Here is a 12,805-nt window from a genome sequence, read left to right on the forward strand (position 1 = left end):
GGCAGGGAGACCAAGCAGCCAGGAATGGTGGCTCATTCCTGTAATCCCAGCTACCTGGGAGGCTGAGGCAGAATTGCTTAAACCCAGGAAGTGGAGGAACCGAGATCATGCCACTGCATTCCAGCCTGGGCGATAGAGACTCTGTCTCAAAAAAAGCAAGGTGTCTATAGTTCTATTTACAATAAATTTAGTATGACAGATATGTGTTCACATACGTAAAACAGTGTATGAAAGAATGATCATGAAATGTTAATGATGGTTATCACAGGATTTCATATCATTTTTCTTCTTCCTCAAACATTTTCATATTATGTGAACATTTAACAATAATCACCATTCCTTATACAAAATCAGTGGAGGAAAGTCAGTTACTTTGAGAAGGAATAAGAAAAACAAATAAACAAAACAAGAAAAAATAAGGCTGTGCTCCCCTTTCATACAGTACCAGTTATTTACAATTGTGTTTAATTTTTCAATGTACAAAACAGAAGTGACTATTTACTTCAGTTTACATTCACAGGACTTAGACTTAGTCCTTACAACAAAAAGATATTGTTTCTTCTATAGTTCTATAGACATATGGAAGAAAATCATACTTCCTGTCAACTGCATCTTTATTGTCAGATGTGAGCAAAACTAATGAATCCAACAGAAAAATATGCACACTCTTCCAAAAATAGCTTCTATTTCTGTACACATCTTGAACTAACATTAAACAGCACTGATTTCTGGAAAGTTTACTTGAGTTATCTTATCTTTACACTGAGTTTCAGGATTACTTTTAAAGCTGCTTATAAATACCACAGTCTTTGAAAACAAGTCTGTGAAAATGTATCCAATAATAAAAATAGATATTCCACAATTTTTAAAAATTGTGGTAAACTGTAGAACAAAAAAATTACCATCGTAACCATTTTTAAACATGCAGTTCAGTGGTAAAACAACTTTTTGAGAAAACATTCATCAATACATAAGGAACCTATTTTAAAAAGGAAGGAAGCCGGGCACAGTGGCTCACGCCTGTGAATTCCAGCACTTTGGGAGGCTGAGGAAGGTGGATTGCTTGAGCCCAGGAGTTTGAGACCAGACTGGGCAACATGGTGAAACCCCATCTCTACAAAAAAACACAGAAGTTAGTTAGCCAGGTGTGGTGGTACGTGCCCACATTCCCAGCCACTTAAAGGGCTGAGGCACTTGAGCCTGGGAGGTTGAGGGTGTACTAAGCAAAGTTCCTGCCATTGCACTCCAGCCTGGGCGACAGAGTGAGACCAAGTCTCTCTCTGTCTCTCTCTCACACACACAAACACACGCATGCATGCACACACACACGCGCAGGAAATTCTGACATATGCTACACAACACAGATGAACCTTGAGTATATTATGCTAAATGAAATAAGCCAGACTAAAAAGGACAAATACTGTATGATTCCACTTATATGAGGTGCCTATGGTAGTCAAAATTATAGAGACAGAAAGTAGAACAGTGGCTTACAGGGCTCAGTAGAGAAGGAATGGACAGTTACTATTTAATGAGTACAGAGTTTCAGTTCTGCAAGATGAAAAGAGTTCTAGAGATAGATGGTGGTGCTGGTTGCACAACAATGTGAATGTACTTAATGCCACTGGACTGCATCCTTAAAAATGCTTAAAACCGTAAATTTTATGTTATGTATATTTTACAATAACAAAAACTGAGAGAAAAAAACCTATTTAAGACATACTTCATAATCATTTATTACACAATCCACTTAGCTCTCAAAACTTCTAATAGTATTGAAGTCCTAATTATTTAAATAATCCATTCAATAAAAAGCAATCCAGAGATTCAACTTCCTGTGATACCATCTTCTTTAAGTCAAGGAAAATTAACTGCAACATATAAAAATTCGTGATGTAAGTAAACTAGTTTTAGAGAAAAGTTTACAGTTTTAAATGCTTTCCTGAAAAAGAACGATCTAAAATCAATTATCTAAGCTTACATCTTAAGAAGCTGGATAAAAAGAAAGCAAATTAAGAAAGGAACTAATACGGCTCAGATTCAATACAAGAGAAAAATTAAAATGATACACCTTTAGCTACGTGAGTGTCTAGGCCACCTATACAGACCCAGCTAGCTCCATGGGCCCAATCCCACAAACCTATGAGCTAAGAATTGCTTTTTACTCTTTTATAAATGGTTACAATTTAAAGCAGTTATATGTAAGCAGCTATATTATGTTCTAAAGTTTTACCTCTTGGTCTGCAAAGCCTAAATTATTTACTATCTTGCCCTTTACAAAAAAGTTGGCTGATTCCTGAGCTGGACTGTCCAAGATACAAAAAGAGGCTGGGCACGGTGGCTCACAGCTGTAACCCCAGCACTTTGGAAAGCTGAGGCAGGCGGATCACTTGAGGTCTGGAGTTACGAGACCAGCCTGGCCAATGTGGTGAAGTCCTGTCTCTCCTAAACATACAAAAATTAGCCAGACATGGTGGTGGGCACCTGTAATCCCAGCTACTTGGGAGGCTGAGACAGGGATTCGCTTGAATCTGGGAGGCAGAGGTTGCAGTGAGCCAAAATCACACCACTGCACACCAGCCTATGCGACAAAGTGAGACTTTGTCTCAAAAACAAACAAACAAACAAAAAGAACTAAGAAACAAAAAGAAGGCACAAATTACCAGTATTAGGAATGAAAGGATAATAAGAAAGTATTATCAAACTTAGGCTAACAAATTTGACGAGTTTGATGAAATGCATCATTTCTTGAAAGACAAAATTGCTAAAAGTGGTGCAAGAAGAAACAGGAAATCTAAACAGTTGACATCAACTAAAGGAACTGATTAAGTGATTAAAAACCACACCTATCCACCCCCTGCCACCCCCCCCACAAAGAGCAATCCTAAGCCTATATGGCTTCACTGGAGAATTCTATTGCATATTTAAAGAAGAATACCAATTCTCACAAATTCTTTCCAAAAATAGGAGGTAGGAATATTTCCCAACACTTTTTAAAAAATTATTATTTTTTATTTATTTTTGAGATAGAGTTTTGCTCTTGTTGCCCAGGCTGGAGTGCAATGGCGTGATCTCGGCTCACTGCAACCTCTGCCTCCCAGGTTCAAGCGATTCTCCAGCTTCAGCCTCCCAAGTAGCTGGGATTACAGGTGCTTGCCGCTACGCCCGGCTAATTTTTGTATTTTTAGTAGAGACAGCATTTCACCATGTTGGCCAGGCTGGTCTAGAACTCCTGAGCTCAGGTGATCCACCTGCCTTGGCGTCCCAAAGTGTTGGGATTACAGGCGTGAACCCCCGTGTCCAGCCCCAACTCATTTTACGAAGCCACTACTACCCCCAAACCAAAGCCAGGTAAAGACAAGAGAACTTTCAAGTTTACTTCCAGCTCCACCAGAAGCAATTTGAAAATGGCATCTTCCTCTCTGAACCGGCCAAAATAAGCAGCTGTAAACAGTGAATTTCATAACCAGAAGTGGAAGTCAGAGAGACCAAGAGGAATGGGAATTCCCTACTGTTCCTGATGGTTGGAAGGAACCAGCTCTTTCCAAAGAGGACAATCCCAGAGGACTCCTGAAGGAAAGCAATTATGTAACTCTGTTCCCAAAATACAGAGAGGCTTACTAGAAAGAGTGCTGGCCAGCGGTACACAAAGCCTTGAATGAACATCAATGTTAACGCAACCCTGCCCTGGATCCAGGGCAGCATGACTGCTTGAACTGAGGCAGAAGAATGGGGTCTGGAGGCAGAGAAATTAAAGTCATTCATGGTGAATCAAGGGAAAACACCTGGTTCTGGGGCAGGAAACCTAAGGCCAATTAACGCCAATTTCCTAAAGTTGAACCAAATAGGAAAACCCCATCTCCCCATGCCCATAAAGCAAAAGCTGCTCTTCCTACAATCCTCTTCCTTCCGCCAGGTCTCAGGTGGAAAGAGGGAGTGCCCTGGACTGGCCATGGGCCAAGCAGGGACCATCCCTTCATCTACACAGGGTGCCAATTCACCTCAGTCTTTTATTAGTATTAGACCAAATCCTTCATCCAGATAAGGGTAACCGATAAGGACCTCAAAAGGAGTACTTAAATCCCAGAAGACTTTGTAACAGCCCTAGAGTCACTTGCTTGGGTCCATTCCCACCCTGTTCAGTGCTTTCTTGCTTTAATTAATTCCTGCTTTCGCTGCTTTGTTCCTTTGTCGTTTGTACATTTTGTCCAATCCTTTGTTTAAAACACCAAGAACCTGTACAATTTACACTCATGGCCTTAATTCCGTTAACAGTAGTACAAAGAAGAAGACTTGTACTAAAAAATACAAAAAATTAGCTGGGCATGACGGTGGGTACCCGTAATTCCAGCTACTCCGGAGGCTGAGGCAGGAGAATCGCTTGAACCCAGAGGCAGAGGTTGCAGTGAACCGAGATGGTGCCACTGCACTCCAGCCTGGATGACAGAGCAAGACTATCTCAAAAACAAAACAGAACAGAACAGAAGACTTTTGATTCATATATCATCACTGGGACCAGAGATCTAAAACAGTTAGCAAGGAGTGTTTCATTTGAACAGGCAGTACGAACTCTTCCAGATGACGCTGCATGTAACATCATTAAAACAGGTTAGTAAGAAATAAAGAGATTTGTAAAAAGACAACAGCTTATTGGTCTCAAAGGATCAACACTGAAGAACTCTTAATGAACTTGTTCCATTATGAAGGAGGGAAACATAGTTTCAGTCACTGAACCTTTTAGTGGCTTAAAAAAGAGGTTTGAGACTAGCCAGGCACGCTGGCTCATGCCTGTAATCCCAGCACTTAGGGGGCCGAGACGGGTGGATCACGAGGTCAGGAGATCAAGACCATCCTGGCCAACACGGTGAAATCTCGTTTCTACTAAAATACAAAAAATTAGCCAGGCGTGGTGGCGGGCAGCACCTGTAGTCCCAGCAACTTGGGACTGAGGCAGAGGAACTGCTTAAACCCGGGAGGCGGAGGCTGCAGTGAGCCAAGATTGCACTACTACACTCCAGACTAGTGACAGAGCGAGACTCCGTCTCAAAAAAATAAAAGGTTTGAAAAGTAGTCCTATATACTATGAAGAATATGCATCCTATTTATAATATTAAAACCTTAATGATTAAAAGAGTTGGCAAAAGATTCTGAATTTCAATCAAAAGCTGGGAGAGATTTTTGCCACAATTCAAACATACAACTATGAATAAATGCAAGGAACCAAAGAAAAAAAATGTTAAGAAAGAATATACACCATTCCCACCACCACAGCCACAAAGTCAGATTGATAACAAACTGGCTAGTGGTGAAAACTTTTCGAAGGCAAATCAGAAGCAGTAGCAGAAAATGGAAGCAATAAAGGCTGAAGAAGCAGAAGCCCTCGGTAAGAGATGGGCAAAGTAGTAAAACTTTAATTTAAAAAACCAGATGTGAAACCTAAGAAGGCTTCTACTGAAACTAACATTCATGTGGCCAGCATCAAACAAAAAGTTAAGTAAGCAAAGAAGAGCAAGTTGGAGCTCTTACAGCTGAAGAAATTATGATTAAGATGGAAGCAGATGAAAAGAAAAACAAAGTAACATAAAAGAAAAAAAAAAAGTAACATACCAAAACCCCTTGACTAGATCTTAGGAAGCTATCTCCTTTTTGTAAAGGATTTTGAGGGCATTAGTTGCCTTATTTGTGAGAAATAATATTCTGATCACTTTTTTTTTTCTGAGTTTTTCTTCTTGTTGTTGTTCACAGAACAATGTTCTTTATAAATACGAATTATCATTAAAAAACAAAACTTTGAACTACTTATTATGAACGTCTGCAAAAATCATCAACAATATATTTGCACATCTAATCTGGCAATACATAAAAAAGATAACATTATCCAACTGGAGTCTATCCCAAGAATGCTAGGCTGGTTTAATGTCTGAAAATTAATTTAAATTCATACCATTATTAATAGGAGAGGAAAAATCCGTATCTCAACAGATGCAGAAAAGGAAGTTGACAAATTCAAAAAGCATTTATAATTTAAAAAAAAAAAAAAAACTCATCAACAAAATAAAAAGCTAAAAAAATCCTTGGTCAACTAAGAATGGAAGAAAAGTTTCTCAACTTGGTAACAGGAAGTTACCAAAAAAAAAAAAAAAAACCCCTAAAGGGTGCATTGTACTTAATGGTCAACGACAAAATACTTTCCTCTACGATCAGGAACTAGGCAAGAGTTTCTGCTATCACTAATTCCATTCAACACTGTACCAGGACTAGGGTTTGGGTGGCAGGAGAGAAAAATGGGGGAAGGTTTTAAGCAATGCAGTAAAGCCAAGCAAAGAAAGATCAGAAAGAGGCAAAACTGTCTTTATGCATAGGTGACATGATTGTGCATATAGAAAATTCTAAGATATATTTAAAAAATAGCAGAACAAGACCACCTACTAGAATAGTGAACTGATGAATATATAAAAATCAATAATATTTCTATATGCAAGTAATGCCAGAGGAAATAGCTAAAAAGAGCAAAAAGCATGTCTTTAGGGAGAGGAACTAGGTAGACTAGAGATCAGTGGGGCAGAGAACCCCTTATTTTGTAGTTTTTATTGATTTTAAAAGTTTTAATATCTAAATACGTTTTTAAGCCTTGTTCTACCAGAAACTTCTTCTAAATGAAATTCCATACATAACCCAAAACACAGACCCCAAAAAGCAGGAATGAATTAAAACAAGAGGAGCCTAGAACTCAGCCTCTCTCTTCTTGCTGAGTTAATCTGGTGCGACCCTAGTGCTCTCTACAGCACTTTAAAACCAGTTGCTCTAGATAACAGAATTATTTCTAAAATATAAACGTTCTCCTTAAAAAAGTTTCACCACCATAAATAAATATACACACACATTCAAAAGCAGTAGAAAATGGGATCTAGAGGTTTATTGTGTAAAAAGTCACAACAATCGTCCAACTCAATGAGTGCCTACTATGTGGACAGTATGTACAAGAAAGAACAGTAAGACCTAGCTTCCCTTTGTTAGTAAGAGGATTTATATGTAATAAAATTGTTCTGAAACTCGAGGACTAAGACAATTTCATCTATACCTGGTACAGGATAAATGCTATTCCTACTCTCCCCCTCCCTCCTAGGTATCATAAAAGAAGAGGAGGGAAAATACACACATGGGTCTTCAAGCCCTCAGCCAGAACCACCGGAGTCACATGTTTTGGAATTCATACTTGTCTGGATTTTACAGGGGAAACAGGGCATGTACATAATTATAATACATTAATATTCCTAGAGTGGTGTGGGTAAACACTGTACTCGTTTAGAAACGTTAACAATTCTATAGTAAGTTCTATGGTGAATGTTCTATAGATGAGTATTAACACCAAGAGTAATAAAGAAAACAATAGCTTCACAATCCTTTAAGTTAGGTTTTACTGTTGAGTGTGTTTTCATGAAAAAAATTCTGGTTTTCAGGTTTGTGGAATGGTGGACCTATATTATCATCTAAGCATGAGGCTCAAAGTACACGTAAACCTATAAAACGATAAAAAAGTACACCTATTCACGTATCTTTTAGGATGTTATTGCAAGATATGTGATGGTCCTTGAATATAGTGAATTACAGCCATGCACTATATATCTGCACCACCACTTACAGAATCTTAAGCAAATTTCTATCCTAAAGAAAAAGTAAATAAAACACAAATTAGGACAATTCTAGTTTTCTTCAGTGATTTATTTCATTATCTAACACCTGTTAGCAGAATAAAATGAACTTTTAGGCCTACAAACAAAACTCTGAAGAGATCTCCTGTCATCTACTGTATTTCAAAATACATAGGATGTGAAGTTGGAGATTCTTTCTGACTTCTGGGCACAAATCTGTAGAATTTGTTCAGAACTAGAGGTCATTATTTAAAGTTGATCTCCATGTTTACTGTAGAAAACAAATCCATAGACATGTGGATGAAGTTTATCTTTACCCCTAAAGAATGATCTCTTCTTATGAAATAGCCAAAGAATTAATGACTAGTTACACCGTTTAGCAAGACAGGCACACATCAGCAGCACACAGTGAAACAGACCTATTTACAGAGTCAGGACATTTTTCTGTTTACCTGTAGATCAACAGGGATCTACAGCCAGATCTGGCTACATATCATGCCTTATAATGTGAATTCATTTATCTGCAACGGTAAGGAAAGAATCTCATCCTGATTATCATTTATATATAAATGGTGGCAAATATACAACTTTGTAGATGTGCTAGAAAAGATGCCGAAATTTTGAGTGATCTCTCCATACCCTATTTTTCCCATAAATTCTTTCTGGTTTTGGTACAAAGTTTTGGAGAACTTGAAGGTTTTTAGGAACATATATATTCCATTACAGAAGAAACACAAAGTAGCTAATCCTTTATAATATCATAATATTTCCAAATAGACTACATTTTTCTTTGTCTTTCTTGGTAAGTCAATAAAGGTTCCATAATGCTACAGGAACAAGAACTACCACAACTTTTCTTATTAATGTTATACTTAAAAGCAGCCATCAAATTACTAACCTCCTGTATTCCAAGGCAAAGGTAATAGATGCTGTCAGGTGCATAATTCTCTCCATTTGGCCGTCGGATCTCATTGACAAAATGAGCTAACCCATAGTTAAGCTCAGCTGTGGTGTGAGAGAGTAGATCCTCTTTTAACTTTACTGATTTAGCTAAAAATACATAAAATAAAAATCAGTAATTGTTATTATTTACTGTCTTATTAAGGTTAAGAACTTTCTGACATTCTTTGTAAGAGCTCTGAAGTAAAATAAAATGCATTCTTACAGGTATTTTAAGTTACATTTATGTTTTTTAAATTTAAATGTACGCCACAACAGAAATCTTGATTTTAAATAGGACTTAGGAGAAACAAAATTAAAACACTTACAAGATTTTAACTCATCTAATACCAGAAGATCTTCATCAAGTTGCCTAGTTTTGACCCAGTGTTTCCATGCATTTACGCCATACGTGTATTTGAAAGGAAAGCTGCATTCTGAATTGTCAGAACTATCATCATGAGACTGGTATCCTGATACAGCCTTTCTCTTGGCTCCCTATTAGTAAAAAACACCGTAACATCTTTTTTAAAGCCTACATTATTTCATTACTTTACACAAGCCATCTCTCAACAAAGGCAAATTACAATCGACCCTTGAACGACATGGGTTTGAACTGCAGGGGTCCACTTGGACACATACGTTTTTCTGTGTGCATGCCTCTCCCACCTCCTTCTATCTCTTCCAACCGTGCCACCTGAGACAGCAAGATCAACCTCTCCTCTTCCTCCTCAGCCTACTCAACATGAAGACAATGAGGACGATCTATTTCCACCTAATGAATCGTAAATATATATTCTCTCCCATATGATTCTCTTGATAACATTTTCTCTAGCTAACTTTATTATAAAAATACAGTATGTAACATATAAAATGTGCGTTAATCAACTGTTATCAGCAAGGCTTCCAGTCAACAGTTGGCTACTAGTAGTTAACTTTTTAGGGAGTCAAAAGTAACACATGAATTTCTGACTGTGCAGGGGGCGCTCAGTGAAGAGTAGGCTACTAGGACTTAACTTTTTAGGGAGTCATAACTTACACACAAATTTGTGACTGTGCAGGGGGGATCAGAGCCCAACCACTGCATTGTACAAGGATCATCTGTAATTACAAATATAGTTACTTCTTTAATCTGTAATAAAAATATAGTTATTTGTTTAATCTGTCATGAAATTAGAGAAGAAGAAAATGAAATACAGGTATTTGCTTTGAACTGACTGGTATTCCTGAATCTGACAACAGTTAGTCAATATTTCAGGAAATGTGATGTTTCCACATAAATCAGTTTGTGCAACAAAATCATATTAAATTCTGTGGTGAGAGTCACCAATGATGAGAAAATAAATATAAGACAATTAATAAACTGATATTCTAAATATTACTGTAAGAGAGAAACTGAAGAACTTTTCAACAACTCTACCTTATAGAGAGTGACACTTAACTACTTTTCACTTTTTATTTTATTGTTTTATTTTTGTTTTTTAAGACAGGGCCTTGCTCTGTCATCCATGCTAGAGTTTTGTAATCACGGTATCTCCCCTGCCAGGTAAGTATCCATGCTAGAGTTCTGTTTTGAGGTGAGGTCTTGCTCTGTTGCCCAAGCTGGAGTGCAATGGCACGATCATAGCTCACTGCAGCCTGGATCCTCCTCCTGAGTAGCTGGGACTGCAGACACGTGGTACCATGCCTGGCTAATTTTTAGAAGTCTCACTATGTTGCCCAGGCTGGTCTCAAACTCCTGGGCTCCAGCAATCTTCCCGCCGCAGCCTTCCAAAGTGCTGGGATTACAGGTGCCACTGTGCCTGGCCCCCTTTTCACTTTCCTGATGGCATTGTTCGCAATGCAAAAGTTTTTAATTTTGATGCAGTCCAGTTTATTTATTTATTTTTCCTTTTCTTCCCTGTGCTTTCGGTATCTTACCAAAGAAACTGCCTAACATAAGGCCATTAAGATTTAGGCCTATGTTTCCTTCTAAGAGTTTTATGTTTTTAGCTCTTACATTTAGGTATATGGCTCATTTTGAGTTAATTGTTGTGTCTGGTGTCAACGAGAAGTCCGCCTTCATTCTACTGCAAGTATTCTCTCCCTTTTCAGTTTTTTTTTTTCTTTCTTTTGGAGACAATTTGTGAAAGCTATCATTCTTAAGGTATTTTTAAAACCTGCTTTATGTTGGAAGTCAGAAACACAGAAAGTTGGCAGAATACCATAACAATTACAGTTGTTAACGCATGTAGATTTGGTCCACTGAACGATCAAACTGTCCAGCATGTCTTTCTATGTGTGTATGCCTAAAAGATACCAGAAATAATAAACTGTATACTTCAACCCCGCTGATAATCTCATCAGAAATAATGATGGAAAAAAACAGCTCCCTAGAAAACAGTCTAAATTTTTGTGAAAGAATTGAACTTACTACTTTAGCAACTGTTTTCTATTTTGACCCTGCATCAAGAAAGTTTAGTTGAGGTATCAACTAAATCTGAGATATTTTTATTACTTAAAAATAGGTTACCTCTTAAATTATTTTCCAGCCTAGAAAACAAAGTGTGTTCCCATATTCTCAGGCACACTAAAAGACCACTGTATCCCTGTTTGCCTATAGAGAGATATTGTTATATAGGCTATTAAGTGAATGTACCTTTTTTTTAGATCGAGGTCTGGGCTGTTCCTCATATTCTTCACCAAAAACAGGTGGTAATAAAAATTCATTTTCCATATCAAGCTCCTCAGCAGCTGACAACCAAATCAGAACTTTATTTTAAATGAAATAGCACAGGGTGATGTTACATAAACACAGCCAACAAATAACCACAGGATGTAAACCAGCATTCGTACATGGGGACAATCTGGGCTGGGCTGGGGAGTAAATGACTCATTGTATCTAACGTGGTGTGTAAGTTCTGACAAACCCTGTTCAAACTCCTAAAAACATATAAAATGAATATCAACACAGAATTTTCATGAAAATGTATGATATCAGAAAAATTACTACAGTCTGGAATCCAATTATAAGATCTAAATAGTATCGGTACAAATCTGATTCAATCTATTAAATGTTTTTTACAAAAACTAACGTTTTACATTCTACTCAGGGTGCTCATTAGCCATCCATGGATTAAGAAAATAATGAGGCCAGGTGTGGTGGCTCACGCCTGTAATCCCAGCATTTAGGGAGGCTGAGGTGGGCGGATCACAAGGTCAGGAGATCGAGACCATCCTGGCTAACACGGTGAAACCCCGTCTCTACTAAAAATACAAAAAATTAGCCAGGCATGGTGGCGGGTGCCTGTAGTCCCAGCTACTCGGGAGGCTGAGGCAGGAGAATGGTGTGAGCCCGGGAGGCAGAGCTTGCAGTGAGCTGATATCGCGCCACTGCACTCCAGCCTGGGCGATAGAGCGAGACTCCGTCTCAAAAAAAAAAGAAGAAAATAATGAAAAGTGACATGCTTATTTTACAAAAGACTTGAAAATAATTTTTCCTTTGAAGGTAAACTTAATTTTCAAAGGGAATCTTAAAAAAATGCTACATATATATACAAAATATATATATATTTTATATATATACTTTTTTTGAGACAGAGTTTTGCTCTTGTTGCCCTGGTTGGAGTGCAACGGCGCAGTCTTGGCTCACTGCAGCCTCCACCTCCCAGGTTCAAGCAATTCTGCCTCAGCCTCCCAAGTAGCTGGGATTACAGGTGCCCACCACCACGCTCAGCTAATTTTTCTATTTTCAGAAGAGACGGGGTTTCACCACATTGGCCAGGCTGGTCTCAAACTCCTGACCTCAGGTGATCCACCCACCTCGGCCTCCCAAAGTGCTGGCATTACAGGCATAAGCCACCGCACCTAGATGCTAACAATTTTTTTAAATTAAAAAGGACACAAACACTTCTTTAAACTTTCTATAATGAATTACTTCTAGAGGTTTTTTTTTTTTTTTTGAGACAGGGCCTCACTCTGGAGTGCAGTAGCACAATCTCGGCTCGCTGCAACCTCTACTTCCTGGACTCAAGCAGTCCTCCTGCCTTAGCCTCCCAAGTAGCTGGGATTACAGGCATGCACCACCATCCTGGCTAATTTTTATATTTTTTAGTAGAGACGGCATTTCGCCACATTGCCCAGGTTGGTCTTAAACTCCTGGGCTCAAGTGATCTCATTCCAGAAGTTAACTGTTAAGGTGGGTTTTTAAAAAAATAAAAATAAAAATAAAAAAC

At 38.2% G+C, this 12,805-nt stretch overlaps 1 protein-coding gene across 9 annotated transcripts in view; it reads right to left on the minus strand.

Moving 5' to 3' along the window:
- Window positions 1–12,805, minus strand: part of ZMYM2 (zinc finger MYM-type containing 2) — a 126,693-nt gene that overhangs the window by 10,899 nt on the left and 102,989 nt on the right. For all 9 annotated transcript variants that reach the window (XM_050766725.1, XM_050766724.1, XM_050766723.1 and 6 more), the window contains 3 exons: window positions 11,230–11,324; window positions 8,921–9,089; window positions 8,551–8,702 (listed from right to left, as the gene is read on the minus strand). In XM_050766725.1, coding sequence (XP_050622682.1) covers window positions 8,551–8,702; window positions 8,921–9,089; window positions 11,230–11,324 — 416 coding nt within the window. The remainder of the gene's footprint in view (window positions 1–8,550; window positions 8,703–8,920; window positions 9,090–11,229; window positions 11,325–12,805) is intronic.

Source organism: Macaca thibetana, chromosome 17 (genome assembly GCF_024542745.1).
Source record: "Macaca thibetana thibetana isolate TM-01 chromosome 17, ASM2454274v1, whole genome shotgun sequence".
Classification (NCBI taxonomy): domain Eukaryota; kingdom Metazoa; phylum Chordata; class Mammalia; order Primates; family Cercopithecidae; genus Macaca; species Macaca thibetana.